We start from the raw sequence: 14,661 nt of genomic DNA, 5'->3' as shown, positions 1-14,661 counted from the left end.
GTTAACTCCTGTTGTGGCTTTTTGTCACCAGGTGGTTTGAAACTTCCTCACACCTTCCTCCTGTTTTGGAAGCTCATTTTCTTAAGCTGACTTGAAAAAAATCTATTTGTAAAACAGTACAATAAACTACTGCTTCTGGAGAGGTGGCAGCCTGTGATGAAGACAAGCAAAGAAACTTTTGAACGGCTTAAGAACATAAGACCAAAGAGCATGTTAATTTTCTCCCAAAGTGTGTTAAAGGTACCTTTCTGTTCTGCCACACAGAGATGGTCAGCAGTCAGCCTCTCCCCATAGCAGACAGTGGGAAAAGGAAAAAGAAAAAAAGAACCAGAGCCACAGATCATGTCCCTGGGAAGTTTGAAGGTTGGTGGCAACTTCTAAGCTCTTAATTGTAATTATCTGTTTTCCCCTCTGCTATTCCCTGTTTTCGCAAAAAGCAAGGCTTAGCAAAGAAATGTTATAAATGAACATTTAAGGTTTATTTATCCCCTGTGTTTTGCTCCTAGGTCTCTTTTTAGTAGATCTCTCTAGATATGAGCACAAGTACTGTGAAGCATTGTGGATAAAGCAACGCAGCACAATAAAGCTGTAACCAGTGTAAAACTTAACAGTGGGCAGGTAGCCCTGTAAGGTACCTGGCAAATCAAATCGGTAGCAGTCATCCAGGGTCAAACCTTAAAGTCATCTAGACTTCAGCGTTCAAATTTAATTGTACTTAAAACACTATCTCAGCAAGTAGTTTGTGTATGGTAGGCATTTTTCTGATCAAGGAGGGAAACGTCTTCCACCTGAAAAAATCAGTTCTGGGCTTTATGTGAAGACAGGAAAGGCGGTGGATGAGCTCCTTGCAAGTGCAGAGATATAAAATAAAATGTTTCTTGTATGATCAAATGAGTAACATGAGTGCTGGAATGAAGGCTACTTTAAATTTTCTTGGAACTTGGAAAGTGAAAAATGAGGCCTAATTAAGACTGGCACATCTACTTTAATACTGCATAAATCTATTTTCTGTCTTTATTACCAAGGCAGTTTTTTTTGGTTGCTGTCACATGAAGGACATTTAACAGATAAATAGCTTGTCTTGATATTACTCAATGAATTGCTTTGGCTGATATGTCCTTTCTGCTGGATTTTTTTTGGCAGACTTGTACAAGCTGACTGCTGAGCTTCTTGGTGAGGGAGCATATGCCAAAGTTCAGGGTGCTGTCAGCCTCCAAACAGGAAAAGAATACGCAGTGAAGGTAAGTACAGAATAAAAGCAGCATCACTTCTGTCTGTGACACGTCTTCTCCCTCCTACTATCCCAATGAAAACATGTAATACAGTGGGTTATAGCAGAACCTTTTGGAAAATTCCTGATGCTTGGAACGAGCCTGATTTATACCCATTAAGATGTCTGTTGTCTTAAGCATTATACCTCTGGAGGGAACTGGTCTATCAGCCACAGATAGAATTCATCAACTGTAAGTGACAGTGGGATGGTTTGATCTCAGGGTAAGCTTTCCTCTTGTGTCCCGATTTGATCGTAGTTCCACCAGTTTTTATCTCAGGTAAAAAAAGAAGAGGCTGAATTGCTGTCTAGCACGGCCTACCAAATAATGTCAGCTTTTGAGAGTGCTGCTCAGAGTTCAAAGAGCATCAGTTACTGCTGTTAGTCCATGTAAAGCTGTCTCTTATTTTCTGACAGAGGTGAATCTTCTGTAATGCAATGACATTGATTGTTAGAGCACATTTATAGATTTGTGGTTATTCCAAGTCCCCCATTTAATTACGAACACAACTAATAGTAATAGGAAAGCTTTGTGCCCGAGTCTTGCAAAAACCATAGGCATGGGATCTTAAGCCCCTTGAACAATGTAGCCCTCTGCATGCTGTAATTTTGTGTGTAATTTGTAGAATTGTTGAAGTTGAAAGTCGTGAATAAACAAAAGTGCTTTGTGATGAGTTAGATGGGCTTGGCTACCAAGTCCCATGCAGTCCTTATGAATGGTTGCCCATTCTCTGCTGGAGCACTCTAGCTGTGAAAATGAGAAAACAGTCCTGGTTATAGATGGTGATAGTATTTGTGGTGATGCTTTCTGTTCACACAACAATCATTCAGCCTCTGCGGACACCCCTTGTCCTCATCTTCTTCCAGCCTGGGGATTGTGTGAAGGAAGGACAAGCTATAATTTTCTGGGGGATTTAGTACTTTTCACTTAAATGCCTATAGTGACAAATCTATTCTTTTTGATTGTTTGGTGTCTCATTTGACTTAAGGCTATTTTTATTAGAACTCAAAAGGATATCCTTTTCTGCACGTTGCAGAATTAAAATGATGCAAGAAAAAGCTTGTGATAACTGGGAAGTGACTGTAACATGGGCTTAGTTCCTTTCTTCTGTTCCTCTCCTTGTGTCTCTTGTCCTTTGAATGCCTTCCAGGGCTCTGCTGTGACACAGTTTAGTTTCTCATCTGCCATTTATTTACAAAAGTGGAGTGTTTCTCTCTGGTGGGCCTACCTGAGGTTCAAACTTTAGATCAGTTACCTAATTCCAGAGCCACTTGCACAGTTCTCACAGTAATTTTTCAAATATGAGCTCTAAATCTTTCCACAGATCATTGAGAAAAATGCTGGCCATAGTCGGAGTCGGGTTTTTCGTGAAATAGAAACGTTGTACCAGTGTCAGGGTAACAAGTAAGTATGATTGTTTGAGCCTTATGTTTGTTTATTTAAAGTATCCTGAATATTTTTTCAGATTTCTAAGCCTCTTATATGCGACTAGGTTGGAGCCTTTTGGTAGCCTTAAAGCCAGCTGAAACGTAAACTTGACCTATTCATAATAAGAATTTCCCCTTCTCATACCTGTGAAATTTAGGAAAATACTTACCAATTAAAGGTCACATAACTTGATTAGCAACCAGGTCATCGTAGCTGCAATGTACTTCAGTGATGCACGGCTCTTACCCAAATTACCGTTTTGAGGCTCTCTTCTATGATTTCACCCTCAGCAAAAGCTGGCCTGATACCAGCTGCTGTTGAACCCAGCAGTCTTGCCATTCCTTTCCTTCCTCTGTGGTTTGTCCTCCTGTTTGTGTCAGCCTTCCTGCTTTTGCACTGGAACACTTAGATCAGCCAAAAGCTCCTTTAGTTTTCGTTTGGATGTGTGCTGACTGCACAGAGACACAGAATGAAGCAACTTTAAAGCTGCTCCTTGTGTCAGAAAAGGAGGGCAAGGCCACGCAGCCAGTGGCAGCATGCTCTGTGATTAGAGTTTAAGGCGTTTCTGAAACCACTCCTTTAGATGTTTCTGGCAGTGTAGAATGTATGTGACAGCTCTTATCTATGCTACAGTTGGGCAGCTTATATTAAGCCATTTTTTACAAATTTTTAGTGTGACACTTAAAAGATAATTTGAAAACAGACTTAGGAAACTCATGGTGCTCTAGAGAAGCAGATCATAGTTTTGTTCTGTGTGCTTGAGAACATATGGTCATCCAGTACCTAACTAATGAAAAACTCAAGCTTTCACGAGCCCATGCAGAATTTTGATTTTATGTGTACTGTAAGGATAGAAAGATCTGACTTACAAGCTTGTTATTCTCAGGGTAACGTGGGGTGTTTGTGTTGTCCTGCAAAGGCTGTCTGCTCGTAAACAGCAGTTAGTCTAAAAATGGAAACTAAGGTGCTGGATTTAATGTCACGTTGACAGATGCCTGTCTCCTCTGAGCCCTGAGTGTTCTGCCTTGTGATCTCCAGACAGAAAGAATGCCAATGTAATTTGTTGTTGTTGTTCTTGCCTTCAGCACAAATGCAATGTTTTAAATTATTAAAAACAACCTATTACCAGTTATCTTCCTGTCAGTTGAGCAACAGCAGAACTCTTCCACAGTCCTGTCTGATTTTGGTGCTTTGCTTGTTTCCCCTACTTAAATTTCAGTGTGAGTTGGAAATGTGGTTTTAATGCCATAGGCAACCAAAGCAACTTCTTTAATTAGAACTTTTATTTTTGGTTACTTCTGGCACCTCTTAATTAGCCGTGCTGAAATTCTTCATTGCTCTATTTACATTCTGTGCCTGTGTCTTCTATTCCCCTCTTTTTTTTTTCTTTTTTTTTTTTTAAAGGAACATTTTGGAGTTAATAGAATTTTTTGAAGATGACACAAGATACTACCTTGTCTTTGAGAAGCTGCGAGGAGGTACTGTGCAGTAGCTGCCTTTGCTTGTTGAGTCCTCTTGGCTGTGTTTGTCTGTTGTGAAAAACATCTTGCTTCTGCCTCAGGTGGCTGCACTTGTGAAGCTTGTGGCTGAGGGCCAACAGAGTGAGCATGTGTGTGAAGGGAAGAGAGCACTGCGTTGTGGTTTCCTCTAACACTGCTCCTCTTAATGCAGAGATTTCTCTGACAAATCACCTCTAATGAGGCTCGACTGCAATCAGTCTGCACCTGTATTTGTTCATCTCCACATTCTTCCCTTAGTTAACCCTCTTCTTTGACAATGACACTATGGTTGTCAGTGTAGGGCTCACCATAAGACACAGAAGCCATTTAACTTCCTTACCTGACAGCACTTCATAACTGAAAGCATTGAAATTCAGCTTAGTATACTGAACTTGCATGATTTAAGAATCCCTTCCTTCCATTTTTTTTCCCCCCTGAAATGCATTTTGGGAGGTGGGATATGATGCTTCCTTTCTGAATACCGAAGAGGCGTTAACAGCTGTGGCAGGAGTGACCTGCTGTTCTTTCTGTTTGTGGGATTCTTCTACGTGGGCTGAATATAACGCCTGCAGAGCATGTTTGCATTGATATTGATATAATTCTTATCTGAGAGAGTCTTAAACATCAGCTCTATTCAGAAGGATAATCTCAAAAAACAAACCTGCTGAGTGAAGTGAGCACTTTGGGTGGCTCATTATTGTTTCCTGCATCAGGGAAGGAAACATTCAAAAACTATCACTACTTTCTAAAGGTGTAAAGAACAACTGTACCAGGAAAACCCTTTGAGCTCCATGCCCATAAGAAATCCCTAGCAAACTAGAAAGTGGTTTTACAGTGAGGGAAGCCTGCTGTATTTGAAGTCTGCTAACCTGGTCCAAAGTGACCTTCCTCCACCCATCTGACACAGCATATCTGAAAAGTCTTTTGTCATATCAAAGGATATCCAGAGTCTTTTGTCCATCCTTGTCTTTGACTCTCTCTCTCCTGTTGCCTCTCTGAATCCTCACTCTGAAGGAGTGGCAGTGATGCTGATGGTATAAAGAATCAGTGTAGTAGAGAATGAGAAGTTTCCTTCTACATCTAGAACTGAAGAATAAAAATGAAATCACCTGAGATATAAAATTCACTGTATAGGGAGCTAATAATAAATGGCAGTTACTTCTTGAATTTCTCTGCCTTATTGCTTTTATAAGTATACCTCTCTAAGTAAGAAAATGGAAGACAGTAGTAAGATTTAGTGGGCTTGGATCTCTGTGGTCTACCTGTAATTGTTTTTTTTAAAGACATTTTTAGTCCTTTGAGAAGATGGATGGCATTCACTTAAAGAATATAAGGATTCAAACCTCCTTTTATCATTTGTTAAAGGAATAGAAGTGGAAATCTGCCTGCGAGCTGCCATCTTTCAGTACGTTCGTGTTTGAGAGGTTTCATGTCAGATTTTATATCCCTGGGCAAATTATGCCTGAAGTCAGTGTATGAACCTTACTTCACAGTCAGTGAGAATTTCAGTGTGTATTTAAAGGGAAAATGTCTTTATTTTTGTGGTGTTGAGACAAAAAAACCCTGGATCTTTGGCTTTCGGTGCAGCATTTTGATTGTCGTGTTATGCAGTGAGGAGAGTTAGTTCATGCATGGCCCCCTGTGACCTAGGGAAGGGTGGGTTTTGCTGAATTTTGGGTTTTACCAGTGTTGTCAGCACATCTCTACTGTTCACAGTGTATGGAAAGCAGACCAGTCGTGTGCTGGCCCAGTAAAAAGCGATTGCTTCTCATGCTGTGCTTAAGCATGCTAGAACAGAATTTTCAAACACTGCAGCCCTCTGGCTCAAGTATTGAAGCTGCTCAGTTGTAACTTCTTCTCCTTAGTCACTCCCCTCTGGTCCATGGAAGTTGCCTGCTGTGAAAAACTGTTATGAAATATGAGGTTATGGCTTCATGATACTTGGTACGTGTTCATCATTATTTTCTAAGGCTCTTCTCATATCAAAGCATGGGATTGTGACACTTCAGTTTCTGCCATGGGAGCATACTCGGGCAGAGAGTTTGTTGCAAATAACTTTTCTAAATCACTTCTGGCCCTGCTTACACTGAGATCGTTTCTCCCTTTCTGGCAGGCTCGTAGTGGCTGTTGTGGTTTTATCCTTGCATTGGCAGAGGCTTGTCTCAGCCCAGGCAGTGTTCACACCAGGGGTTTCTCTTTCACCTCTTATCTGACAGGGTCAGTCCTGGCCCACATACAAAAGCGGAAGCACTTCAATGAGCGAGAAGCGAGCAAAGTGGTGAGGGACATTGCCTCTGCTCTGGATTTCCTTCATACAAAAGGTAAGAGGAGGCTGTCTCCACCCTTGCTAATTGATATTGGATGCTTGGGTTATGGAGCACATTTCAGTGTCTACACACTACATGACTGTGACTATGTAAGTAGTCAGCCTGTGCTGGCATTTCTGTTTACAGCAATGCCAGATGATTTATGCTGTTTTTCTCTATAATATTATTTTCGTGATGTGGTAGTTTAAGTAATTGGCTGTGTTAAGATGGAATAGCCTTTTGAAGAAGGAAAGTTAAGTTGGCATCCATGGAGAATTAACATTAGGCTCGAATCTGTTTGCTTGTTCTGGTTACCTAAGCTGCCATGTTATTCAAGGTTACTCAAAAGGGAGCTAGTACTCTTCTTACTTTCCTCTTCTTCAGAGGTCTACAGAGATGCTTCTCTGTATTTACCCAGAATTTCTGTTGGTTACAAGACCTCTTTGTTTGTAATAGCTCTTGGTCTCCACATTTAGACCATCACTTTTGAGTTGAGAGACCAACAGATGAACCATAGTCCTTGTTTAAAGGTGTCCTCATTTCATTTGGGATTTGATCAGATGTAAAAGCAGTTCTGTTTGTAGAGAGTTCTTTTCTGTTAAAATGTCTTCCTGCTGCTTTTTCTACTTGGGAGTAATTTTGTTTTGCTTCAAAATATCTGTGTGCATTATGATCATCCCAGAGTGTTGAATGGGATAGACATCTTTAAAGTCTTTGCTATGCCATGATTATCTGGTCTTGCACAGATCAAGCAGCTTCAATTAACGTTACAGTGACTGCCTCTGTATAGAACAGCACACAACTGCAGGCTGTGTTTATTGGTTAGTTATTCTGATAATTCTTTCTCCCTGTGTATTTTACCATTCTGATTAGCCAGGTATTTCTCAGCAGATCCCCTTTGGCTAAATTGGTTAGTACTGGTCCCAATTCACTAACTGTTTACTTGTGGGCTCTATGTGGAAGTCACAGGGCTGCGTATGTGCTTGGGTTGGAATCATGGGTACCTTGATAGGTCAAACCCATTAAAAAGAAAAGCGTGGCAATGCCCAGGGAATAAAGAACGTGGTAAACCTGAGGGATGTGGGTCTTGTCACATCTTGTGACTGTGCTATGAGAAGTGAATTTGAATCTGGACACAAATTTAGTTTGGATTAAGATTTTTTTGGTAGTCTTCACAGCCCATCTATGTGATAACTCTGATTTAAACTGCAGAGAGTGGGCTCTTTGAGTACCTGTGCTTAGAGGATTTTGACTTTGAGATACGGGGCAAATAAGGAGGAGGAGACTTAGGCTGAGCATGTGGAGAAGTACTTGTTTGATGTGTTAGGGCTGTAGCAGGTTGCTCTAACAGTTGAAGCAGCACTGTTCAAGGAAGTTTAACATCAACTCAGCTAATATCCTTCCGTAGTTCTCTCAGCATTTAGTTTTAATTCCCCTTTTCCCAAGCAAGAGAGTAGTGATTCATTAAAATGGCTTTAGAGCAGCAATCCACTTACTTTCTTGTTGTTTGCTGTGAATTGGTACAGCGGAGATATGGCTCATAGAATCAGCTCCAACATTCCCTGTCATTTTGTTGTTCTCTTTATGGTTCTTCTGTGTGGCATTAAGGTAATTAGTAAGTAGCATACAGAACACTAAAGTAAACAGGAAATTAAAGCAGTTTTATTGTGCAGCTTAATGGTGAAATGCCATAGCTAGATGCTTTAAAATAACAAAAAAAAAAAATAAAAATAAGGACAACTAATTCTTCTGCCAGTAGTTTAAAACTCAGCTGGATGATAATACTGCCTTACACCCACTTGGGATACGTGTGCTTGATTGCTAATAATCCACTGGAGGAGTGTTCGAAAGCAGTTTTCTTCTTTTCTCAGTGCTGTGTGCAACTGCAAAATAAAATGTTACATAATCAGACATTTGAATTCAAACAACAGTAGGAAAAAGCACCGTTTAATTCCATGTTGCAACCCAAGCCAGCTGTTGGGAGTTTTGTCAGCCTTTCTGTAAATGTCAATGTAGGTCATCTTGATGGATTTATTGGGCCATCTTCCATGCATGAGTGTTCTGAATTGCATCATTATGAGAGCTTTGATTCCTTTAGATCAGTACTGTGCTGTTGATGTTGCCTTTTAAGCTGTGCCTTGTGGAGGGTGCTGAAGAAAAACATTAGAAACTCCCTTACCTAGAATTTGGTGGGGTATTTTTCTCATACTCTGAAGTAGTATCAAGTGTGCTTGCAGTGTAATTTTTTTTCTTTTTTTAAGCAAAGCTAGAGTGTAGTTCAATTACAGCCAAGTTGCTTATGTGATTGGTGGGTTTTTTTTTTCCTTCTAATTTTCTGTCATTCCATGAAGCTTGATTGTATTAAACGGAGAACTTCCAGAAATAGGATGTGAATTTGGTGGGGTATCTTTCTCATACTCTGAAGTAGTATCAAGTGTGCTTGCAGTGTAATTTTTTTTCTTTTTTTAAGCAAAGCTAGAGTGTAGTTCAATTACAGCCAAGTTGCTTATGTGATTGGTGGGTTTTTTTTTTTCCTTCTAATTTTCTGTCATTCCATGAAGCTTGATTGTATTAAACTTCCAGAACTTCCAGAGATAGGATGTTTAGGCATTTGAAAAACTGCTTGGACAACACAGAGCCACCTTTGCATGTGAATAGCACAGACAGATAACTTTGTGCTTCCCAGTTAGATTTGCCTGTTCTGATAACAGCTGGGTGAACGAAGCCCTTTGATTGTTCTCCTTTAGCTTTTCTTCTACATCTCCAACCAAAACCTTTCTTTTGCTTCAGCAATGAGTTAAATCCTCACAGTTAAAGGGATGATAGTTGCATCTGGGAACTCAGGACTTTTTTAGGGGCTAATGTCTTGGGTATTGGCCATGCTGGTAGGAGTTCAGTTCAGTTGGTCCATCTGGAAGAAAGGACCTGTACTTTAGGAGGCACAAAGATCTTTTGACTAAACTGTGTACACAAGTAAACTTTCCTACAAGATGGTCATCTTAATAAGCTGGTTTTAATTAACGCCATTCATTTGGGCTAAGTCAAAAAGTCCCAGTGTTAGCAGGTTCTTATTTGCTTGGCTGACTCTTGTGTACATTTAGGGATTGATAAAGTTATAGCAGGATGCAGCAGTGACTTTTAACACATATGCTTTGCAATTAAATTATTTGCAGTGTCATTAAGGGAGGGTTGAGTGGCAAACTCAGGTCTAAAATATTTTCCAGACAACCTTCTAATAAAGAGAAATAAAACAGAACAGTGTCTTCTCTAATGAACATTTTACTCTTGTTTAGGTATTGCTCACAGGGACCTGAAGCCTGAAAACATCCTGTGTGAATCTCCAGAAAAGGTGCTGCTCTAGTCTCTTAACCTGCTGAAGTATATTCTTTAACCTGGTTTCTGAAAACAGTCCTCATGTCTGTCTCTTCTCTTGAAAACTTTTGAACCCATTTGTCAACTTTCGTGGTTGGACTTGTTGATCTTAAGGGTCTTTTCCAACTTTAGTGATTCTATGATTCAACTACATGTAACAGAACTGAAACCTGAAAGAGACAATTCTTTGAGCTGTAAAAATGAGCATTTTTTTTTTAAGAGATAAAAAGCCAAATAAAAAGAAAATCGTAGTAGGGTGAGATGCTGGTGATGTGGGAGCAGCTGGGGCAGGGGAGGCAAATGCAAGGAGCAGATTGTCGCTGTGAGGGACGAGATTTCACTGGTCCTGCTGCTCGAGCAACTTGTGTTCTGTCCTGGAGTTTTCCAGTGCTGTATTCATCTATATTGCATTAATCTCAGTCTTCTGGACCTCTTACTGTATTGTCCTTGCTTTTAGATCTCACCAGTGAAAATATGTGACTTTGATCTTGGTAGTGGGGTGAAGCTGAACAGCGCCTGTACCCCGATAACGACTCCCGAGTTGACAACGCCGGTAAGAGGCCTGCTGGGGCTTCATGGTGTTTCCCTTCTGTCAGAAAACAACCCTCCTTACCTCCAGTTCTGTTTCCTAGTGTGGCTCTGCAGAGTACATGGCACCTGAAGTGGTTGAAGTCTTCACCGAGGAGGCCACGTTCTATGATAAGCGATGTGATCTTTGGAGCCTGGGGGTGATTCTGTACATCATGCTTAGTGGTTACCCCCCTTTCGTGGGCCACTGTGGCACGGACTGTGGCTGGGACAGAGGAGAGGTCTGCAGAGTTTGCCAGGTGAATGGGCATGTCCTGGGTGTACGTGGGAGAGGGTAGAGTGCCTCGTGAACTTGGGGTGTAAGACTTGCTGTAGTCCCAGGAGCGAAGAGCTGTCTGTAACCCAGGCAGTTATCTGGTAGGATAAGCTGTCACTGAGAAGTGAGAGTGGTGGTATGGAAGTTGAGTGATGTCTCTTTCTAAGATAAGATTTGGCAGCTGTCCCTTTCTCCTCCTGATGGAGAAAGCTTCTTGGAGCTTCTTCTTGTCATCCCATCTGCCCAGCAGTTCTCCTGTATTCTCTCATTGTTGGTCAGGTTTAAGGTAGTCACCACAATCCTCAAATAAAACTTGAGCCCCAGGAGACTCTCCATTAGGGCCTGAATTTCTTCTTTCTAAATACTGAGTCCCCTGGCTGCACTGCTAGAGGGTGGGGACGAAGTTGTTTTCAGCAGACAGCATATCATGTCCACCTTGGGATGCACTGAATCTCTCTGTGGAGCTGCCTGGTGCTCTCTGTTGACTCCATATGGACACTGGATGGTTTCAGTCATCTCCCACCCCATTAGGTTGATAAAATCAGGTGAGAAGAATCCCGTCTGGGAAGTCTTCTGGTTGTACTCTAGTTGCTATTTAAAGAATTTTTTCTTTTACTAGAACAAGCTTTTTGAGAGCATTCAGGAGGGCAAGTATGAATTTCCTGACAAGGACTGGTCACATATATCCTCTGAGGCCAAAGATCTCATCTCAAAGTTGCTGGTTCGTGATGCCAAAGAACGTCTTAGTGCTGCTCAAGTTCTGCAACATTCATGGGTTCAAGGAGTATGTATCCCCTTTTTATTTTTTTTTAAGGGCTACTTTTCTTCTAAAGTGACAATCTGTTCCCTTTTTTCTGAACTTTTAATGAAGTCATTATGTGTTTTAGTGCTCTTATGTTGATTAATTAAATGATACACAGTGGCTTTATTCATTCTGGAGTACTGTGTGGTAAATATTTGGATGAATTTGTCAAGCTTTAAGTGTGGGGTTTTTTTTGTTTTTTTTTTTTTAAATTATTGCCTTATGCATTTTAAGTAGCTTCCTTGTGAATACCAAGCACAGCTGTACATGAATTATGTTACTCTTTAATACAGAAAGATAGGTGGATGCAGGTAGATCTATAGAAGTGCATACAGATTTAAAAGAGCAGTAGTGTCTTCTTTTCGGTAGTTCCTAATTCAGGAGAGAAGGGATGGACTTTCTGGAGAGCTTCCAAAGCTTTAGTCTTAGACCTGCAAACTGTGGTATCTTCTTGCAGGGGGAGAGGGACTATGAAACATGATTTCTAAATGCACAGTGAACTGTTTGAGAAGTAGTATCCAATACTTGTAAAGAGTTGGGGGAGTTGCCTGGTTTTTATCACTTTCTCTTGGGGAAGCTTGGTTCCCAACTGCTGATACATAACTAACTTTTCTTAACTGCTTTTTCTAGCAGGCTCCTGAAAGAGGGTTACCTACTCCTCAGGTTCTTCAAAGGTAATATTATTTTTTTTAAATATCTGTAAACTTGGCCAAGAATCATTATTGAAAGAATGGGGAGAGATAGGAGGTGACAAATTTGAGGGGTGAGATCCCTGGTCGAGAGTGGAACTTCATAGATGTCCAGCACTGATTTTAAGAACATCAGAAATATTAACGCTCTGATTTTTCTTTATGGTCTAATCTTGCTTGTGTGTGGAAAAGGCATTGAAGAGGATTCCTGTGGTGCAGTGCTAGTCTTAGACAAGAAATAATGGTGGTTTTGGCAGTTTGCTGCCCAGGAGGGGGAAAAAGCCATAAAGGCGTGTGTTATCCAGAGGGACTATTTTCTGATGGGTGAACGATCATCATATACACATGGATCTGACTTCCATTATAGCTGGTGGTAATCACAGTATCAATTTAACTGTGAGCAGGGCAAGCCTCATTTAAAGTGATTTGATGGCAGATTCTTGATGCCAGAGAGCCTGAGTCACACATCTCTGTTTCTATTTCCCCATCTGCCACTGGTGATTCCAGGTCATTCTTCCCATCAGAAACACATTTCCTTAATACAGATGTGTGGTTCTGGTGGGATTGAAATTCTCTGAAGAAAGACAACAGTATTGCCCCATATGCCCTTGCTTTTATAACATGTAGAAATCAAGTGTGGCATCTCAGGTGGCTTCCTGGGTTTACATCCAAAGTCCTTGGCAGCACAAGGTCTGGAACTGTGGCTGTTGTCAAAATTTTGGGGCATTTTTGTTATGTGTTGCTGGTCCTTGCAATGAGGAGAGGTGCAAATGATGACCGAAAAACTGGTCATCTTGCCAGCTGTGTTGATGTTTTGTTAGGAGAAGTGAAACTGCCTGGAAACAGATAACTCTGCTGTGAGGGAGACCCGAGGAAGCGTCTGTGTAACTGCTCTCTCCTTTTGCCTTCAAAGGAACAGCAGCACGAAAGACCTGACGCTCTTTGCGGCTGAGGCGATAGCCCTTAACCGGCAGTTGTCGCAGCACGAGAGCGAGCTGGGTGCGGAGCAGGAGAACATCTCCCACGCCGTGTGCTCCATGAAGCTTTCTCCTCCGTCCAAGTCGCGCCTGGCCAAGCGCAGGGCCATGGCACACGCCACCAAAACCAGCGACTTCCAGCCCGTTTCCCATCAAGCCTTTTAAACTTCGTTCCTGCTATGGGCTGTCAAGACCAGCCTGTATTCTTATGTGGATTTTTGGTGCCGATAAAAGCTTCTCTGCTTCTGACACTCTGATTAGAAGCTAGCTCTTCTGATGTGACTTGTAAATTTAAGGGGACAGCTTTTTATGGGAATGTTTTTTTGGCTGTCAGATTTGGTGCATTAAGATAATTTAACTGATCTTTTTAAACTGGAGAAAATGGATTTGCTGCTGTATTATCTGAGGTGATAAATGACTAAGCTTTCTTTATTTTTGTGTAGAAGAGCATGCTTTAAAACATCATCGGACTTGAAAACATCAGAAAAAAAAACCCCAGCCCTCTTTCTTGCTTTGCCCAGCAGAGCATCAAGTCTCTCCCTGTCTATGGCTGCTCTCCTTGATGGAACATCTTGCAAGGTGTTGCTGTCATGTCAGCAGTGGGGACTGTTTTCAACCAGCAGTGCCCTTCTTTTTCTGTAGACTCAGGAAACAATGGTGATGGCTGGGTGGATCTCTGTTGCTGTTACCTTCATTTGGCCTAAACTGTGTGAGGATGGCACTGTAAAGGTGGAAGGGTTGCTCAGGCTTGTAGGGATGAAGAGGTCAGGGCTGCTTTTTCATCCCGTTGATGGTTTGTGTCAGCTTGTGGGATGAAAACTAGGGACAGGTTATTTCTTTATCCAATGTCTTAACTAAAATGTATTCCATTTTTTTTTTTTTTAATTGTTTTTTCAGGGAGGGTCTTTGGGGTCCAGTATGTCCCCTTCTCTGGCAGTTAATTTTTTAAGTCTGATAACAACAGTATAACAGACCATTTAGATAATTTTATATTTAAAATCTGGGATTTTTTTTCTGTATTGATGCTATCCTCAGTTATACCTGCCTTCCTGTAAACTCATATTTCTGTGTGTGTTACCTGGAGTTCCTCATGTGAACAGACAAGCTTCACTGATTTTAGGTGCGTGAATAATTTAGGATTATCAAATTCAGAGGTACATCTGTACAAAATGGTGCTGCAGCTGTACCATTCTGTTTCCTGCAGAGATCTCAGGCTGGGCATCCAAATTTTCACTTCCAGGGTTTGTACTGTGGTGCACCAAAGGTCAGGAGTCATTTGGAAGGGTACTGGCTGCAAAAGCTGAAGATTTTGAGTGACCAAGGTGAGGTGTCCGTGGAGGAAAAGGATGTTGAGCACTTTCTGAATCATAAGCTGTGAAAATTGGGCCACTAAGATGCCCGACATGATGCACCTTACATTTGCCAGCTATTTCTGAAACCCTTTGCCAGGGCGTTGTGTGCAGGGCAGGGAGG

The 14,661-nt window shown here is 41.3% G+C and overlaps 1 protein-coding gene across 1 annotated transcript; it reads left to right on the top strand.

Moving 5' to 3' along the window:
• Positions 1–266: 266 nt before the first annotated feature.
• LOC103771640 (MAP kinase-interacting serine/threonine-protein kinase 1) lies at positions 267–13,353 on the top strand. The gene is made up of 11 exons (XM_008938941.1): positions 267–363; positions 1,144–1,241; positions 2,596–2,675; positions 4,104–4,177; positions 6,415–6,519; positions 9,798–9,853; positions 10,334–10,429; positions 10,509–10,703; positions 11,340–11,504; positions 12,153–12,196; positions 13,125–13,353. The coding sequence occupies exons 1-11, from the start codon at positions 267–269 to the stop codon at positions 13,351–13,353; spliced, it is 1,239 nt and encodes a 412-aa protein (XP_008937189.1).
• Positions 13,354–14,661: the final 1,308 nt, after the last annotated feature.

This window comes from Merops nubicus, unplaced genomic scaffold, assembly GCF_000691845.1.
Source record: "Merops nubicus isolate BGI_N331 unplaced genomic scaffold, ASM69184v1 scaffold38194, whole genome shotgun sequence".
Lineage (NCBI taxonomy): Eukaryota > Metazoa > Chordata > Aves > Coraciiformes > Meropidae > Merops > Merops nubicus.
This window is presented reverse-complemented; position numbering and strand designations above follow the sequence as displayed.

Bases quoted from the DNA above. Each gene is read 5' to 3' on its own strand.
- LOC103771640 (XM_008938941.1), top strand. From the start codon at position 267: ATGGTCAGCAGTCAGCCTCTCCCCATAGCAGACAGTGGGAAAAGGAAA. The intron at 9,854-10,333 runs GTGCTGCTCTAG...CCTTGCTTTTAG, and splicing joins TGTGTGAATCTCCAGAAAAG to ATCTCACCAGTGAAAATATG. The intron at 10,430-10,508 runs GTAAGAGGCCTG...TCTGTTTCCTAG, and splicing joins CTCCCGAGTTGACAACGCCG to TGTGGCTCTGCAGAGTACAT.